The 15,200-nt window shown below is 41.4% G+C and overlaps 1 protein-coding gene across 3 annotated transcripts in view; it reads right to left on the bottom strand.

Moving 5' to 3' along the window:
* Positions 1-15,200, bottom strand: part of HHIP (hedgehog interacting protein) — an 89,042-nt gene that overhangs the window by 24,455 nt on the left and 49,387 nt on the right. For all 3 annotated transcript variants that reach the window (XM_059697933.1, XM_059697932.1, XM_059697930.1), the window contains exons 5-9: positions 8,477-8,628; positions 7,870-8,043; positions 6,994-7,137; positions 3,359-3,480; positions 644-767 (exon numbers count right to left, since the gene is read on the bottom strand). In XM_059697933.1, the coding sequence (XP_059553916.1) occupies positions 644-767; positions 3,359-3,480; positions 6,994-7,137; positions 7,870-8,043; positions 8,477-8,628 (716 nt within the window). The remainder of the gene's footprint in view (positions 1-643; positions 768-3,358; positions 3,481-6,993; positions 7,138-7,869; positions 8,044-8,476; positions 8,629-15,200) is intronic.

The following is a 15,200-nucleotide window of genomic DNA, read 5'->3' on the forward strand; positions in this document are numbered from 1 at the left end:
GGGTTTCATCACAGAATTTCTTATAATTATCCACAACGTGACCTTAACTTTAAACTAAAATGTAATTTTGGAGTATTCCTACCACTTGAGACTAATTAACTTGCCCAAAGTCCTGAAAATCTGGCAAAAGCAAAAATTCTCAGCCTTCCAAGATTATCTTTAAAATATTTATAAACTCATATAAAACCATAGTTTTCAAGTTACTCATTATCATGGCAAATTTATGGTAAGGATGAAGGGAAGAGCCTACGTAATCTCAAAAGTCCTGAGGACTTCTCTGCACTACAGAAAATTATTATTATAATTATTTTTTATAATTGATGAAGATACAACGTCAAGGTATGGTTTATTTTAAACCTGTTGCTACAATCATTTTATTATATTATTCCAAGATTTAATGTTTGTGGTGTTGGACACAAAGAAAATTATTTTAGGAACTTGATCAAGTCTGTTTAAAAAGCATCTCTTAGGTAGTTCTTCAAACCTCCATACAATAGGGGAACCAAACATAAATAATATCTGTGTGTTTGTCCCAGAGCTGACCCCCAAAGGGAGACACTCACTTGAATACTTTATGGCAGCCTGCCCCCTAATCAATGTACATGTCATTCAATATATCAAATTGTGGGATCAGGACGCCTACCCATCACGGTCTCCAAACACGTAGCTTCCATACAGCCTTTCCGACTGGCAGCCTCGGTAAACAAACCCGCCAACCAAAGGACCACTGCTAAATAGCTTGAATTCTAAAAGTGATGGCTCACTTTCTGGAAAGAAATGGACATAGCATTAGATCAGATGAAACATATTTTCATAAAGTAAAAGTGATGTCGGCCCAGCCACAATTATTCCAGTCATTTACTTTAACTCTGAAGTGTGTTCCATCATGCATGAGGTGGAGCCTTGCTATAGATACTTAGTGAAAATAGTTGCTCCCGTTGCTTAACTGGTATAAATTTAAAGGGCTTCCACGTACAGCTTAATGAAATGGGAATGCTCTGATGTGCTTGCTGTTATTATAACTGCCAAGACTTAGAAAGTTTTTAATGCAATTAGAATCTGGATATTTTGAAAATCATAGTTACTTACTTTAGAACCAAAATACTTAAAAATAATACTTAATTTTTTAATATTGGATTTTTTAAGAGAAATGCTTCAGCATATATTTAGTAAACTGAGCTAGACATTATATAAACTGTTTAAAAGTTCACACTTTAATGAAAATAAAAGTATAGTGCATAAAAGGTCTTTAAAACCACATTTGCACATTTCAAACATTGTCACTTAGTCAAGTATATCTTCATTTAAAATATTTAATAGGGTTGTGTAGTTAACAAAGCCAAACGCAGTCATTCCTTTTGAATCACGTGTATGGACATGACCTCACTTTTTTCACACATGTCATTATACACTTAAATACACATATGCTAATTGCAGTGAAAAAGATCTGAAGTCAGTTGCAAATCGATCTGAAAATTACTTATTACTCATTAAGTACATTATGTGCTTAATATAAATAAGTCACTATCAGCAGGCAGTATTTTAGGCATAAATGTGCATGGAAAGACAGCAATTTTAAAGTCCCCCCCCTCACCATGTGATTATGATATTATAAGAAGTAGAAAAGATAGATTTTAAATAACCAGTACTCTGAGATGTAGACTATTTGGAAGGTAGCTATGCTCACCACTACACCGCCAACGCCTTGGGGTAGACTATTTGAATGATTGAGGACATGAACTCTGGAGTCAGGCTGTTGAACTCTGGGGTTCAAATCCAGGCCCTGCCACTTTATGTTGCGTGGTATTTAATCTTTCTGTCTCACTTTCCTCATCTGGACAATGTGGCCTAGTGCCTATCACATAGGGTTGTTTTGTGAATGAAATGAGTAAAGTTTATAAAGTGCTTACTGCCAGGGCTGGCTTGTAGTAAGCACCGTGGCTGTGGTTACTTGTTGTTTTCAGTTTTATTGAGGTATAATTGACAAATAAAATTGTAAGATATTTATTTATTGTTGTTTTGTTAATCCTCACCTGAGGATATTTTTCCATTTATTTTCAGAGAGAGTGGGGGGTAGAGAGACAGAGAGATTGAAACATAGATGTGAGAGAGACACATCGATTGGTTGCCTTTGCACATGCCCCGACCAAGGCCGGGCATCGAGCCTGCAACTGAGTTACATGTCCTTAACTGGAATCGAACCCGGGGCCCTTTAGTTTGCAGGCCGACACTTTTTCCACTGAACCAAACTGGCTAGATCATAAATTGTAAGATATTTAAAGTGTACATCATGGTGATTTGATATATGTATACATTGGGAAAAGATTCAGTGTGTTTTTAATACATAAACATAGGGCTGCCAATATTGTAACCATTTTCAGCTGAACCCCAATTAATGTGCTTGTAGAATTTAGCTTAATCTACAAATATAGCTGGAATTCCAGCAAGCTAGTGACTCATTAGATTTTTTTTTTCCAAACCACATTATTCTTTGGTTTGGCTTTTGTAAGATGCACACACACACACACACACACACACGAATACCTGGAAAAAAAATAAAGTAAAATAACCGAATACCACATGAACTAACACAGCTGCTTCATTCCTGGTACTGAATATAAATATCTGTATTTAATGAGTAAATAGAAGAAGCAATCAATTTAATAATCTTAATCTACTGTGTTCCCTAAATCATAATATTTGATATGTTGCTTCCTCCAAAAGGAATAAATACTAAAACGTTGAAAGATGTTAAGTATCTTTGACTTCAAATTATCCAATTTTATATGTATCTCTAAATAACTCTAGTAGTCACGTTATTAAAAATAATGTCTAAACATCACATTTCCATGACATGTCTTTGCAAGGCTATTACCTTGTTTTCCCTAAGATAAACACATTTAAAAAATTACATTCTTATTTGAAACACTTATAATTTTCCTAATTGCTAAGACTAGCATGCTGGTTATTGAAAAATTCCTTACACTTAACACTTGTTTTTTGCTCTGCATATAAGATGTTAAGACAAGTTCCCCCTTATATATTACATAAATAGAAGTTATTCATCTTGATTCTCAGATGAGCAAAATATAAACGGCTAACTTTTGAAGGTCCATTACATTTTTTGGACTGACCGAGCACCATTTAATCTGTGGGAAAGGTAATTACCCCAATGGAACCCTGGGGACTTATAAGAGTTCCTGGACCTTTAAAAAGTGAGCAATTTACTCCTTCGCCACTGTTAGGCCAGTGTTTTTATGCTTTCCCAGGGCTCTTTCTGCAGAAATCCTTTTCTCTTCAATTTATATTCTAAAATAAGATAAAACCAAACTAAACCAACAAATGATGCTCTACTCACCATAATCTTTCCCCTTTATTATCTGTAGGATTCTGGCTGATGACCTGTTCTTTCCATTGGAGTCTGAACAGAGTATTGTTAAATTGATGTTGATGTCTGTGGGATGTCGATCCACGGCACATCTGTGTAACAAAAGGGGACACCCATGAGTTCCTACCTGTGTCTTCCACGCTCAGACTGGAGAGTTCTGACCCAGAGGCCTTTGTGGGCTGGCGGATCCTTTGGGCGATTTGGTTTGGATCCGCTAGAAGAGGCCGAAGGAAACATCCTGATGTGTTTATGGACTCTGCTGAAGCTTAATGATCTCTAGAGAAGAGTTTTTAATTTCTCTGGGTATCTCCCTGTCTTTGAATGTGCACACTGACTTCAAACACTTGCTAGTCTGTTATTAAGGAATATCACATGTACAACAAACTGGTAAAGTATAAGAATCAGCAACAGCCCACATTGGCGACACCCAACGTAAAATTAGCTGTAGTATTAGTTTTGTGTGTCTTCCATGGAACCCCTACATTCTAAAACTCAGGCTGCTCTAACAAAGGAAAGCGTACACTCCAATTTAGGGAACACAATAAAGCTGGTCCCACAGCCATTGAGGTCTTTTAGTGGACTTTAGTCTTCATGTTCTGGGCCAGAATTTTTCTGTGACTTACGTCACTGACTATAAACTCCATGAGGACAGGAGCCACTTCCACCTTCATCTCTGTGCTACCTAGTTCCAACCTGGGAATATAAAGAGAGCTCACTATTTTGTTCAATGGTTAAGTCATGAGGAGTTTGGGTTGTGGGAAGAATAAAGTTGAATACTATAATTCTGAAGTTCCCACGAATGTGGAAGATGGTGTTGCATTGTTTTTAGGTTTCCCAAACTTTGTCATTACCGATACTTTGGTGGGTGGTGGGGGGGGGGTGCAGAGTGCCGTCCTGAGTATTGTAGGACCTTTAGCAGCGTCTCTGGCCTCTACCTGCTAGATATCAGTAGCATGATCCCTTCCTCCCAAGTTGTGAAGACCCAAAATGTTTCTAGACATTGCCAACTCATCCTCTGAAAACCACTGTTTTCAGTAAAAATATATAGGTATACACATTAATGACTTAAAAACAAAACCCTTGGGGAAATTAATAAATTAAGAAATAAAACGATCTGGGAGTAGGTTCTGGGTCTTGGGCAACAAAACAAAAACTGCTGCCTCCAAATACCCCCGTCCATATTAGGGAAACTATAAGCCTGACCTGCCAGAGGCGGGTTAGCTGTTCTGTGGCAACAGTCTCTTAATTGTCCTCTTTAATTCAAGAGTTCACAGAATACAGTGCCTGGCAGGGATCATGACATCCACATGCTGTGACTGAAGGTGGAACTGAATCCACGCAGGGTGAGAAAATTTTCCTGTATTGCTTTTCTTTTTCAGATGAAACTATAACATAACAATAAAAAGGTTTGTCCTGTTTCTGGTAAGAAAGAGCAAATCTGGAAGAAAAGGCCAGGTCTCCCAGTGGTTTCATTGCTGGGGGCCATGAGGCTTTTACTCTGGCTGAATACTAGGTCCACTGAGAACCACTTGACCCTTCGAACCTTTAGTTTCTTATGTAAAAAAGAGGCTGCGAGTGACGCTTCTCTGTATGATACTGTAAAGGCAGAGACATGTTGTTATATACTTGTCCAGACCCATACAAGGTGAGACACCAAGTGAACCCTAATGGAAACTGCGGACTTGGAGTGATTATGATGAGTCGATGCTAGCTCCTCCACTATCACAAATGGACCACTCTGGTGGGGTTAGCAATAGTGGGGGAGGCTCTGCATGTGTGGCAGCAAGGGTATGTGGGACATCTCTCTACTTTCCAATCAATTTTGTTGTGAACTTAAAACTGCTCAAAAAAAAAAAGTTTAAAGTCTTCCAAAAAGGGGGGAGAGGGGCTTGATGACAGCTACCTCGGAGCACTCCTGAGAGGCATAAGGAGATAAGGATACTTAGCTCAGTATTCTGCACCCAGGTGCTTCATAAAAGGCAGCTTAATGGTGTAGCCAATAATAATTATTTAGCTTCCTTTCTGCTTTATTAAATGTTCCAACATAACCTTGGAGGGAGGCATGAGTGTGCCTCCAGCCCTCTGCCGCCGGGGGAGGGGGCTCCGCAGCACAGGCGTCCTGCCCTACGTCAGGTCTGTAAAGTGCCTCCCACTGTGTTTTTACACTGAGGGTCCAGGACCCCCGGGGAAGGTTGCACGAAAGCGCCGGCGGGACTGTGGTGACTCAGGCTGCTGGACTTCAAAGTGCTGCTTTGTGGTGGTATCTGCGAGCGCTGAGCTACAGGAATGGAATGTGACGGTTTCCTCCACATCCTGAACCCACCTTAAGTATTCCCTGTCGCCCAGATTTTAAGATCTGCTGAGATGCCAAAAAGGAAATGAACTGTAGACGTGGACTTTGATGGAGGGGAGATGAAGGGCATGAGGGATTATAAAACTAAAAAGTTCGAAAACTGCTCACCTTGCACACAGTGAACACTCAATAAACATTAAATAGCAATAATACCTTAGCCAATAAAGGAGTCGATGTGGCCCGATAGCCCTTAGCATGACCAGCAGATCAGGGGTAGGATAGGGTAAAGTTTTCAGCACAGAATGACTTTAGTAGACTTCATAGCTTTTTAAAAGTGTACCCCAAGCTTCTCCCTCTACATTCTTCTTAGGGTTCCTTTCTTTATGGTTCATTCTAGTAAGTGGTCAGTATTTCATTTAGCATTCCTTTAGTATTTGTAATTTTTTTCAAGGAAAAGAATGCTAATGTTTAGTCAATTCCTTACAAGTTGGTACTGTATCATCATATGTATTAAGTGAAGTGATGAAAATAAGAACTCTAATTTATTTAAAATCTACCGCGTGTGTCAGACACTGTGTCATGCTTTTAATCATTGCAGCATCCTTGCAAGGTACCACCCCCATCTAAAATGTAAGGAAAGCATCGTTTAGACCAGCGGTTCTCAACCTGTGGGTCGCGACCCCTTTGGGGGTAGAACGACCCTTTCACAGGGGACGCCTAAGACCATTGGAAAACACATATATAATTACATATTGTTTTTGTGATTAATCACTATGCTTTAATTATGTTCAATCTGTAACAATGAAAATACATCCTGCATATCAGATATTTACATTATGATTCATAACAGTGGCAAAATTACAGTTATGAAGTAGCAATGAAAATAATTTTATGGTTGGGGGTCACCATAACATGAGGAACTGTATTAAAGGGTAGCAGCATTAGGAAGGTTGAGAACCACTTGTTTAGACAGATTTAAGGAGACAAAGGTTCATTATCTCTGATTATTCAGATGGAGTTTGAATCATGACACAGGCCCACCAGTGCTTCTCTAATAATAGCCCTCCAAAACTTGAAGGAGATTTTTCTCCATGAAATTGTCCTTTTTCATGTCTAATCTGCCTCCTAAATCTTTGTGCGTTAAGAGAGGAGAATGCTAACTACTGGCTCGGACAGTGAGCCTGTGGGATTTCAGCGGCACAGCCCCGCGCCCCACTCATGCTGCTTTGGGCCTGGACCCGTCTGTCTGTCTTTCCTCAGTTCCCGAGGCCCAGCCTGGTTCATGCAGGCCAGCGGCCGCGGGTGCTCTCACCTGCCTGGATCGTGGAGGCCGTGGGCAAACACTTCGGGGGGCTGGTTGGTGCTGTTGAAGTGCGGGTTGCTCCTGGGGATGGAATAAGGCACGTTGCACATGTCTGTGTCCACGTCCAGCCGGAGGACAGAACCCGTGAAGTCACTGAGAAATAGGAGGACGACATGAGTGCTTTTGTTTTTATTACTTATTTCACCAAAACCAAATGCAGAGAGGTTGCTCTACAGATTGTGCCCCTGTTTGAGACAAAATTATTCCTGTTCCCCATTCCCTCTGGTGGGAAATAAAGCGAGGGGCCGTCTACTTTCAGACAAGTGGCCACAGACTGCACCCTCGGAGGGGACTGTTGTTTGCATCTGTCCTCTTATTTTTCTGCTGACCCGTGCATTTTGTGTTCCGCAAGAAGCTAGGTCCACGGAGTATGTTTATCCATGCTGCGGAGTGGTGGCCGCAGCGTGGACACGCAGAGATGAGGTGCTCTTTGCGTCTCAGGGCTGCATTAGTTCTCCGCCTTCTCCCTCTGCTTCGTGCATTACTAGAAGAGAGTGCTAAATACTGGCTCGGGAAAGGATGTCAACACAGCCGTAAGTGGTGTTAGGACATCGAAGTGCAGCGACTTTAAAAAAAATATCACATCAGCGTGCTCCTGAATGCCTCCTCACGTCACCAAGGCAGGCACTGAGAACCAAGTTAAATATTTAACCAGGGGATTCAACTCAAAGACTGCCTTTCACCCCCTGGGCCCGACCCTTTCTCCTGGCACTTTCACATCAAGTGGGAACCTGCTCGCTCCTTCCTTCCTTCCTTCCTTCCTTCCTTCCTTCCTTCCTTCCTTCCTTCCTTCCTTCCTTCCTTCCTTCCTTTTTTTTTTTTTACCTCAACCCATCCATTTCTTCCATATCATCCAGCGTGATCATCCCATCGCCGAGAATGACGTACAGCAAGCCGTGGGGGCCGAAGAGCAGCTGTCCCCCCAGGTGCTTCCTGTGCAGCTCTGCAACCTCGAGAAAGACCCGGGCGGTTCTCAGATCAACCTGATGGGGGTTTTTCCTACATCGGGGGCAGAAACAAGACCGTGACTGTTAGAGCTGAAAGGCGCAGCCCCTGGAAAGTCACGCGTACACACCTAGGGAAGCAAACACCTGGCCTGTAAATAAGGAAACACATACTTGAAATGGGGCTAATAAAAGCCACCAACAATTACGTTATTTTCCAACGTTCAGAAGTAGCGTTTAGATTGCAAGGTAATTGAGGAAAAGTGCCCAAGCTATCGTTTTGTTGTTGTTGTTGTTTTTTTTTTTTTTTTTTTTTTTTTCAGTTTTCCTTAAAGACATGCATGGGGCTTTAAGCAAGATGGAGATTGTGGGTTTAATTATTGCCACTGTGTGGCTATCCATTTGTAACTTCTAAACAAAAAAGGATGAAGAGATAGAGAGAAAATGAGATGGAAAAATAGGTTTGCCTCCGTGCACTTCAGCGATACCTGGACACTGTGTATTCCACAACGCGAAGAATGTGGTCATGCGGCCCCATAGCCCAGCGTTCCTGGTTGGTGGTGTAAGACACATACAGCTTTCCGTTCTTCTTGTAATTGGGGTGGAATGCAAGGCTTAGCAGTCCTCTTTCATCTCCTCCCTGCAGTCAAATGAAAAACACAAAGAATCGCAAAGTTAATTATGTTCTTTATTGTGTTTCAACTAGAACCCCCGAAAGAGTCTCTTTCTTTCTTTCTTTTGGATAATCTTTGCCCAAACTCTTTTCTTTTCTTCCTTGCCTACTGCACAAAAAGGGATTATAAAACATTTCACTCTGCGGAACTCTTTAAGGGTTAGAACAAGCCCGTCCTCTCGCGTGGTTATCTATGCACAAGACCGTCGCATTACTTTTGTCAAGTGATTTGTGCCTGTGATCTTGGGAAGCTAGGAAGACAAGGTTAAGTGCTGGGAAGAATTCTCTGCTGGGTTACCATGCTGCTTGTCATCCATGGAAGACAAATAAAAAGGTTCATAATCAGCAGTCACTTCTAATCCAAGTCTCCAAAACCTAAAACACAGTGTGGGCTGCCAACTCCCACTGTCTTGGCAATATGTTTAGAAAACAGTTAAATTGCTTGTGTAATATGTAAACCTTTGTTTTACCCTGGAGGCATCTGCATCGGTTGTCACAACGCTGGTGGTCTGTTCATCATCGCTAGGTAATAAGCAGCCTTGGTCTCTCTACGTAGAACAAGGTATTTTCACATGCATCCCCTCCATGCTCAGAGATTTTCTTTATAGAAGGATGGGGAAACGGGAGGAGAGCGGAAAGCCAGGGCTGGGGCGGGGGCGGGAGAAATACTAGAGGGGAAAGGGGACACTAGGAAATAAAAATCCCAAACAACTTTCTTTTGTTATTATATGAATGTCAAGGACTGTGTACATTAGGCATGCCAAATGCTGTAACAATTAAAACATCATCATGTTCTTAAATAGAAAGGCATTTTATCTTTTCTGCTAATTCAGCTTGAAACTCAATATGGTCTTAACATTTGTTTTATCCCACAAGTAGTCTAGGAATTTCTATAATGAAATCAAAGTATCTAAAATTATCTAGATCAGAGACTCGAGTCCCTATTCTAGTACGGCAGCAAGCACCTCCTCTGGAGTCTGATGAGTCATCCAGAGGTGAAGGCAGTGACCACAGACATGGACAGCTGCTAGTACATCACCTTCCACACACCATGTCCTTAAAAACGCGTCCTCGGGCAGAAAGCTATACATTACTCCTTAGAAGTGTTCAAGGGGGGAAAAATCTCTACCACTGCAATTACTTCACAAAGTGATAATGGAGGCACTCTGGTGCTTTTTTTGTCCCTAGAATAGCATGTGTTCCTAGCAAAGCATAAGACTGTACATAGTTTGTATTCTACATGGATTTGAGTATTTTAAGTTTTAGGCATAAAAGCTCAGTTTTAGTAAACATTGTTGATTGATTTCCTGGAATAGAGAAAAAAATGCTCTCAGATATGTGCCATCCAAAGTGGAAACACCCACACTTTAAGATGGTATAAATAAGAAAGTCAATGCAAATATCCCAGAACTACCAAATCATTGTTCAAATGTCAAAAAAGTCACCCACCTCATTTGCATATCACAATATGCTTAATATTAACTTAAATTAAAAGAACAATCTCACTGAAGGGTAAGGATCTAATGACTATGATTTTATGTATGAGCCTCGATTGCAGGGATTATCTTGTAAAGATGATTTTAATATGGAGTTGATGTTTTTCTGTTTACATCTTCGTTACACAAATATCTCTGCCCTTTCTTATGAGACTTTGAAAGCTGGGGTGTGTAACTAAGATTCGGTTATAGAAAAGTCACTGCACATTTAAACCTCCTTGACAGATGCATAAGGAGGCCTGGGGGTGGGATTTAGTGTGTGGCTACTTCCTCTTCTGTATAGATTTCCCTCTGAAGCTATGAGTGCAGAGAAAGGGCTGCATGCCCACTTCACAACTGTTTGTGTTCCACTCTAAGAAGCTTTTGTTGAAAGTAGTTCTTTTGTAGTCTCTAATCAAATCATCTGAAATACAATTGGAGTTGGATAGCAACATGGTTTAAAACTGTGCTGGTTGCTTTTCAGGAATTAGGAATGTAGAATTCCTGTACTGTGGGAAGACTGATGGGAAAAAAGATTTATACAAATCCCAAGTGTCACCTATCACAAGCAGGCAGCAAGTAATTTACAAACACATTAGGGTTGCCTCACAGGAGTATCCAAAGCTACCATGAGACCCTGGTTCCCCTCTGCTTGGCCCCCGCAATACTGCATCTACTTCTAGACAGCCCCACACCAAGCACAAGTGACTCCTCAAAATCAGGTGGTTGAATGATTTGAAAATAATGTCCCTATGCACTGTGGAACTTTGAGATTAACGCATGTTTCAGAGTAAATCATAACCACTCCACCCCTGTCACCCTTAGGGACTGTTAATAAGTAGTTAACTGCCACTCCAATTACCATTCAGCTCTCAGGAGAAATTTCACAGGGTCAACAGAAGAAAGGCAAAACCTCCCCAAAGAGTATTGGTGACTTTGGTATAAATACAAGATCAGATCTAGTCTTATAGTTTGAGGATACTCTTTCCTGGTAGACAGATCAAAGTTCTAACCAATTGGCTGAGAATATTCCTGGTCTCTGAAGAAAACAAAGTATGTAGCATTTGAAAAAGAGAAGTATTCACAAAATGATTATGCCAGAAAATATTTTTTCTTTTTAAGAGGAATTGTGGAGCATGGTCTTTCATTGTGACATTATATATTTTTAAAATATATTCGTAGTGATTTCAGAGAGGAAGGAAGAGGGAAAGAGAGATAGAAACATAAATGATGAGAGTCATTGATTGGCTGCCTCCTGCACGCCCCACACTGGGGATGGAGCCCGCAATCCAGGCATCAAACCTGGGGCTCAAACTGTGACTTCCTGGATCATAGGTCAATGCTCAACCACTGAGTCACACTGGCAGGGCTGTGATATTATTTTGAAGAAAACATTCCCTTCATACTTTCCGTAGGGATCAAGTTAATTTTCCCTGATTGCTGGCCTCTTTAAAAATTTGCCTAATTTCTTTCAAGGAATGTATATTTTAGGAAACAGGACTGGGCAGCACTGAACCGGAAGCAGCATTTTTCATTTTTGCATAGTTTTTCTTAGTGACCTTTTGGCAAGTGACTGGCTTCAAGTTCAGTAGTCTACAAAACAGCCCTATGGCATTGAGAAATAAATGAAACAGCCATTAAAGTAAACAATGCAGTGCTAAGTTCAGGATATTCCTTGTTACTGCCTTGTCCAAAACAAAAGTTTGTATTTGACGTTCGTTCAACAAGGATTTATTGAATACCTTACTATGTGTTAAGCATTGTGCTGGGTGCTAGGGCTAAGACAATCAATAAAAACCAACCCTATGTGGCTCAGTTGGTTGAACATCATACAGTGCACTAAAAGGCAGTTCAATTCCCAGTCAGGGCACATGCCAGGTTGCGGGTTCTATCCCCAGTTGGGGTGCATATGAGAAGCAACTAATCGATGTTTCTGTCTCACATCGATGTTTCTCTCTCTCTCTCTCTCTCTCTCTCTCTCTCTCTCTCTCTCTCTTTCTCTCTCTCTCCCCCCCCTCCCTTGTTCTCTCTAAAATCAATTTTTAAAAAACTCTGTTATTAATAAAACACACCAACCCCTGCCCTTAAGGAGCTTATACATGGAAGCAGATAACAAGGTACCATTCTCAGTTGTTTTATTCCCACCACACTTTCTTACGATGCTGACTTTGGGGGCAGGCGAAGCAATGCTGCACTATGAGAAATGTGCACGACCCAAAGACAAGTAGTAAAGAGAATAAAGAAAGAATCTGGGTAACTTTGACACAAAGGCTGATTAGCATATTAACACCTGAGGTTTCTGCACTCAAAACTTGGTAAGAAAAAGAAAAAAGCTTGGCTGTATGAAAGCTCAATTACATGAAGAATTAGGCAGTTTCTGCAAAAAGTAAGGCCATCTTTATTTTATGTACATGACACAGGTGAGCCGGTAGGAAGACCTCCCGTAGAGTTGTCCTCTTAATAATGAAGAAGCTTCTGAGAATTGCTGTAAAACAGAGTGGCGGTAATTTTAATTCTCTATGAAACATAGACTGTATTCTAAGGCAAGTCATCACATTCCCTTTATTGCTGGTCATTCCCGTGCCTACGGTTTGCTGGCACACCTCAGGAAAGGGACACGAGGACTTGGAGACTAACACGGGCCCCTCCTTGTGCACATCTTGGCTTCTCTTAGGCAGGAACTTTCTGCTGTTCAAAAAATGTGAAATAGGCTTGGTAGTTCAAACACAATACCAGGTTGTATTCGTTTTTCTATTGCTGCTGTAAAAAAATCACCACAAACTTAGTAGGTTGGAGTTCAATGTGGGTCTCATTTCTGGCTACAATAAATGTGGGAGCAGGGCTGTGTTCCTTTCTGAAGGCTCTAGGGGATAATCCATTTCCTTTTCCAGTGTTTAGAAGCCATCGGCATTTCCTTTTCGTGTCCCCTGTACTCCCTCTTCAAAGCCAGCAACAGTGGACTGAGTCCTTATCACATCGCACATCTCATGCCTCTGACCTCCTCTTCTCTCTCTCCCACTTTTCAGAATCTGTGATGCCATGGAGCTCACCCAGGTAATCCAGGATAATTTCCGTACGCAGTCTTTAACAATCTTAATTCCACTGCGACCTTGATTTCCCTTTGCCATGTAAAGTAACATAACATGTTCACAGGTGCAGGAGGTTAAGATGCAGGCATCTTTTGGAGAAGGGTATTATTCTGTCCACCACTTGGCTATCTTAATCTGTGTTTAAAAAAAGGATCTATTTATGGCTTACTTGAAGCATCTCGGCCATGCCCAAAAGTGAACACCCTGATGAAGAGGTGGCTGATGAAGTTCACCTAAAAGTTTACAAGGAGATACTAAGGAAAGCTGTCACTGTTAGCATTCACTTCAGAATGAAGCAAAAGCGCCTTTCAGAATGAGGGGGAGGAGGAGGAGGCAAAAGAGAAGACCATCTGGTAACATGGGCATGTGACACTTTCATATAAGAACTCTGTCAAGAGCAAGGCTCCTGTGTTGTTAATCAAGAAGGTTAAGTTCAACATTAGTTCTACTAACTGGCAGATTTTAAGCTCATGGAAATGGTATTATTTTGCTTTGTTCCTAAGTTTTGAAACACTGTAGAGTATTAATTTCTTCACAATACTGAAAAAGATGAGAAGCGTGGCTTTTCACTGGTTCCAAGTCTAATTTGGTCTCAGAAGAGGAGTCAATCCCCTGAGGATCCCCAGTTAGCTTGGGGAGATAATGCATGATTTGTTTCTGTGATAGAATGACAAATATATTTGGTCTTGATCCCCAGTTCCTGAGTGAAGGGACTGTTTTTGTTACTCATAACGAACCCCTGTCAGCTTTATTGGAGTTTATGATAATGAGGTAACTCTTGGTGGGTCCCTAGAAATCTTCAGGATGGGGCTGGTAGCCAGAGGAACCAAAAAAATGCGATTACAGGATTGGAACTTTCAGCCTCACCTCCACCCCACAACCTGCTGGGAGTGGGGGAAGCACTGGAGACTGGGCCCACTCACCAATGGCAGTGATCCAATCAATCATCCCTCCACGCCCCTCCCCCAAGCAATGGGGCATGGAGCTCTGGGCTGGTCAACACATTGAGGTGCGGGGGTGGGGGAGGGGGGTGCACCCAAATAGGACATGGAGGCTCTTCTCCCCCCACCCCCTATGCATTGTTTTCATCTGGCTGTTCCTGAGTCCTAGTCTTTAAAATAAATCAGTAATAGTAAGTAAAACAATTTCTATTATTCTAGTGAATTACTGAGCCCAATATGGGAAACACTGAATTTGTAGTCAGCCGGTCAGAAATGTGGGTAGCTGGGGCACCCATTTGTGGTTGGTGCTTGAAGTACGAGTTATTCTCCTATCTTTAAAATTTCCTCTATTTTTCCAGATTTGGCTTTTCTTTCAGACAAGTCTTTCACTTATTCGAGTTATTCTCTGGTTTCCTGATAACCAAATGCTAAGGATCAGCTCATCTCTTCAAGGCCTCTTTCTGATTAATTGTCTTTACTCATCACTCCATGTGCTCTGAGAAAGTATATATGATTCTCAAATGCTGGCAGGACTCAAGCTCACCTGCACCCCCCTGTCCCCCCCGACAAAGACCACAGCCTTCTTCAAGAGGAGAGCTGCTAGACGATACCCAGCAAGTCAGTGTTTTTAGGAAGCACTCACAGGGTATTAATTTCTGGTAGGTAGCAATCGGTCCATGTCACGTGTGTTTAGGATCCCACATATTATCTTCTACAGGTAGCAAATGCAAACACAGGTTAGCCAAGTGCAAGTGGGAGAATGAAATATATTCTAGATGGAGACCAACTACCTGAAAGCCGCACTAGCTTTCTTCACTGACTCCTGCCCACTCTTCTCAAACATGAACAAAATAAATCTGTCACCCTGGGTTTAAGTTACAACCTACACAGAGGGAAGACTCGAGAAGTGGTTATTTCCTAGAATGTCCAACTTCCCAGCTGTTGCTTATTCCCTACACTAATGCTCTTTTGACATCTCAAGCCTATGGGGGAAGATATATATGCACACTCAGTTATATACTTTAAGTGATTAT

The sequence above is a fragment of the Myotis daubentonii genome, chromosome 5 (assembly GCF_963259705.1).
Source record: "Myotis daubentonii chromosome 5, mMyoDau2.1, whole genome shotgun sequence".
Lineage (NCBI taxonomy): Eukaryota > Metazoa > Chordata > Mammalia > Chiroptera > Vespertilionidae > Myotis > Myotis daubentonii.